The sequence below is a fragment of the Fonticula alba genome (genome assembly GCF_000388065.1).
Source record: "Fonticula alba strain ATCC 38817 unplaced genomic scaffold supercont2.8, whole genome shotgun sequence".
NCBI classification, from domain to species: domain Eukaryota; order Rotosphaerida; family Fonticulaceae; genus Fonticula; species Fonticula alba.
The window spans coordinates 1,535,258-1,538,577 of NW_009242978.1; the positions used below are offsets into that span (position 1 = coordinate 1,535,258).

At 70.4% G+C, this 3,320-nt stretch overlaps 1 protein-coding gene across 1 annotated transcript; it reads left to right on the forward strand.

Annotated features, from left to right (window-relative positions):
* Positions 1 to 28: 28 nt before the first annotated feature.
* Positions 29 to 1,297, forward strand: H696_04989 (hypothetical protein; the record flags this gene model as incomplete). The annotated part of the gene is made up of 5 exons (XM_009498858.1): positions 29 to 387; positions 583 to 697; positions 846 to 956; positions 1,072 to 1,165; positions 1,266 to 1,297. The coding sequence occupies 5 exons, from the start codon at positions 29 to 31 to the stop codon at positions 1,295 to 1,297; spliced, it is 711 nt and encodes a 236-aa protein (XP_009497133.1).
* Between the last annotated feature and the right edge of the window lie 2,023 nt (positions 1,298 to 3,320).

Consider the following 3,320-nt stretch of genomic DNA (forward strand, 5'->3'; position numbering starts at 1 on the left):
CCCCTCGCCCCCCCCCCCGCCTGGCCGAATGTCCCTCACCCGGAAGCCGCCGACTGCCCCGGCCCAGCCGGCGCCCGGCCGTACCTCGCGGACGGGTCCGCCATCCGGGCTGCCCGGGGCCCGGCCACCGGCCCCCCCGTCGGCCGGGGCGCCGCCAGCCGCCGGAGCGCCTGGGACGGTGACCGCCCGGCCACTTGGCCCGATGGCCGGGGCCGCCGTCCGCAAGGTCGACACCGTCATCATGGATCTCCTGCACATGGAGCTCGTGAACTCCTACCTCCAGCGGGCGTCAGATCCCACAAAGCCCCTGACCCCCGGCGAGATCGAGACCTTCCGCCAGGAGATCGAGGCAATCGGCTCGGCAGCCGGGGCGCGCTTCTTTGCCAGGTTCGCCGTGCACTTGCCTTCCCCCCTGTCTGCCCGCCTGGCGTCCTCCCCCCCGCCGGGCTTCTTTTTTTTCCTCCCCCCTCCCCCTTTTTGACCATCCACCGCGCCTTTCCGAGCACTGACCGCCCCTTCTCGCGTCGGTCTTCCTCCTCCCTTCCTCTCTCTCTCTCTCTCTTTCTCCCCCCCCCCGCGCAGCGAGTCCATCCACTTGACTGCCTTCGGGCCGACGGATGCCGTTCGCTTTGTGTGCAATGGCTTGTGGCCATGCTTTTTCCAGAACAACATTTCCAACCTCCGATCCAATCGCCTGGTGCGCCCTCCGCCGCTTCCCCCTCCGACCGGCGGTCATTTGCCCCCCAGCGGGACACCCAAAGCTGACTCCCCACCCTGCTGCCTGGCGCCCTCTCGCTCTCTCGCTCGCTCGCTCTCCCGCTCTCCCGCTGCCCCTCCTCCGGAAGGATGTCTTCGTCATGACCGACAGCGCCTATCGGCCATTCACATGGTGCTCATCGATGAATGACTTCGCCCCGTCCGGCGGGGCGCACTCGGTCGCCTCGCAACTGATGCCGGTACGCCCGATCTCGCCTTTCCCTTGTCCCCCTGGAGCCCAGCCTGCCTCGCTGTTCGTCTCCACTCACGGCGCGCGTACATCCGGCCGCCTGGCGCATGTCCCCTTGCACATAGTACACCTGGTTCGCGTGTGGTGCCATCTCCGGTGCCCTGGCCGCCAGCGGCTGGAAGTGCAAGGTCACTTCGGAGATCAACAAGGCTCCCGGATGTGCGTCCCCCCTTCTTCCCCTGTCCTGTCCCGATATCCGCCCAATCCCCTGGGCCCGAGCAGCTCCTCGGCTGACGTCCCCCGCTCCCCCTCTCCGTAGGCGACTTCGTGGTTGTCATCCTCAACGTTTGAGGGACCCAACGGCTGGCTTTTTTTTCTCATGTATATCTCCTCCTCCCTGCCGGCTGTTCGATACCGGCCCCTTCCCAGTTGCATGGACACAATAAACGCCACATTTCGTGGATCCCAGGATCCCCGGCCGCCTCGAGAGGCCGGAGGGGGCAGCCCCGGCGAGAGAGAGAGAGAGACACAGGGAGACCGGGAGGGAGGGAGGGGCGACCGAGCGGCCTGGCGACCGAGCCGCCAGGAGACCCAGGCCGGGATCGACTGGCAGGGGGAGGGGGGGGGGATTGTTCCCCGTCCAAGGTCGCTTTTGGCGGGCGTCCTCTCTCCGCTCCCAGGGCGCCTTCGTGCGCGAGAGGGGGAAGCCGGCGCCAGTGGCGGCGGCCCGGCCCGGTGGGCTTGATCGGGGAACGGGCGGGGCGGTGGAATGCGCCGAAGCCCAAATGGAATCACGCCCAAATCACGGGCACAGGACCGCAAGTATTCCAGAACCGCACACATAGTCGCCCTATTCCACACTCGCACACACACACGCACACCCCAGTCCGGGAGGGAGGGGGGGGACACTGCGCCTTCCCGCCCGCTTCCCCCGCCCCCCCCCCTGAGAGACACTTGCACCCCTCCCCGCGAGTACGGGGACGCGGGGTGAGGGCGCCGCTGGAGCGCGCCGCCGGTCGTCAAAATCCCGGCGTCGATGTCCCCGGCGGGAGTTAAATCGACAAGGGCACCCCGCCCTTTGGTCGGACAAGTGGGGCCCGGCGGCCCGCTCGGGGTGCCCGCCTCCTCTTGGCACCTCCGTAGTGCGGTATCTCCGGCAGGGCGTCTGGCCTATGCGGGGGGGGGGGGGGGGGGAAAACTGGCAGTTCGCCGGGGCCGCGGGTCGGTGACGCTCGCGGCAGCGAGAAGCCCACCGGGGGGGCCGGGACGGGAGAGACAGCCGAGGGCCAAAGGCAACGTGCGGGAGTGACTTGGCTGCGCGCGAGCCAGCCCGCACATGGATGGGCCAGGGTTCTGCTTGGATCTCGCCCTCAGGGGTTGTGATCCTCGCGGGCCTCCCCCCCCCCCCGCCCCCGCCGGCCTCGAGGCGTGCGCCTGTCCGAGGCGCGAATGCCAGCGCCCGAGGGCGCGCGCTGGAAGCTTGTTTATTTTTGCCCGCCTTCCCCCGGGCGTTGGGGCGGATAGACACCGGCAGGTGGGCGTGTGTGGGGGTGTACGCCGGCTGCCTGGCCGGCCGGCCGGCCGGCGGCCACACATGCGGCTTGCTGCGCTTCGGCCCCCCCCACCCCGGGGAAGCCGGACACCTTGCCCAGCCCACCCCCCCGTCGCCCCCCCCCCCCCCCCGGGGGGGCGGAAAGCCGGGTGAGACGGCACAAAATGCCCCCCCGCCCACCGTCCGCCGCTAGACACACCGTGCTTCTCTCTGCCGGAGACCGTGGTTTTTTTTTGGGGGCCGGACTTGGTCCCCGGCCGCAGTCAAACCCCGCATGACAACAATGTCGGGACTTCCTTCCCCGGCTTCGCGTGCTCGCGAGCGCGCGCGCCCGTCTACCTGCATCCAAGTGGCCCTGCATGTGTCCCCCCTCCCTGCAGACGCTTCCCGGGAGCCGCCCCTTGGCTGTGAGCCGAGGGGCGTGAGCCATCGATTGGGTGCGGCCGTGGCGGCGGCCTTCCGTGTGCGAGTGGTGGAGAGGGCGGGGGGGGGGGGGGGGGGGGGGGCCCGGGTGTTCCGGCGCCCGGAGGTGGGGGGGGGGGGGGGGGGGGGGGGGGGGGGGGGGGGGGGGAAGGAGGCCCCGTTTTCCTTGCTCCGGAACGCGCTCCCGCGCGCGGCCCCCCTGGGCTTCTTTCCGGCGGACGCTCCGGAACGCGATCTCCCTCGCCCGGGGGGAAGCCTGGAGCCCGAAAAAAGCCTGTCCTCTGGGTCCCCCTCCGGCCGTGACGACCAAGTCAACAACCTTCACCCCCCCCCCCCTCTGCCCCCTCCTGGCCCGCCTCTCTTCTTCAGTTCACTCCGTCCCCGACGCCCCCGCCACCC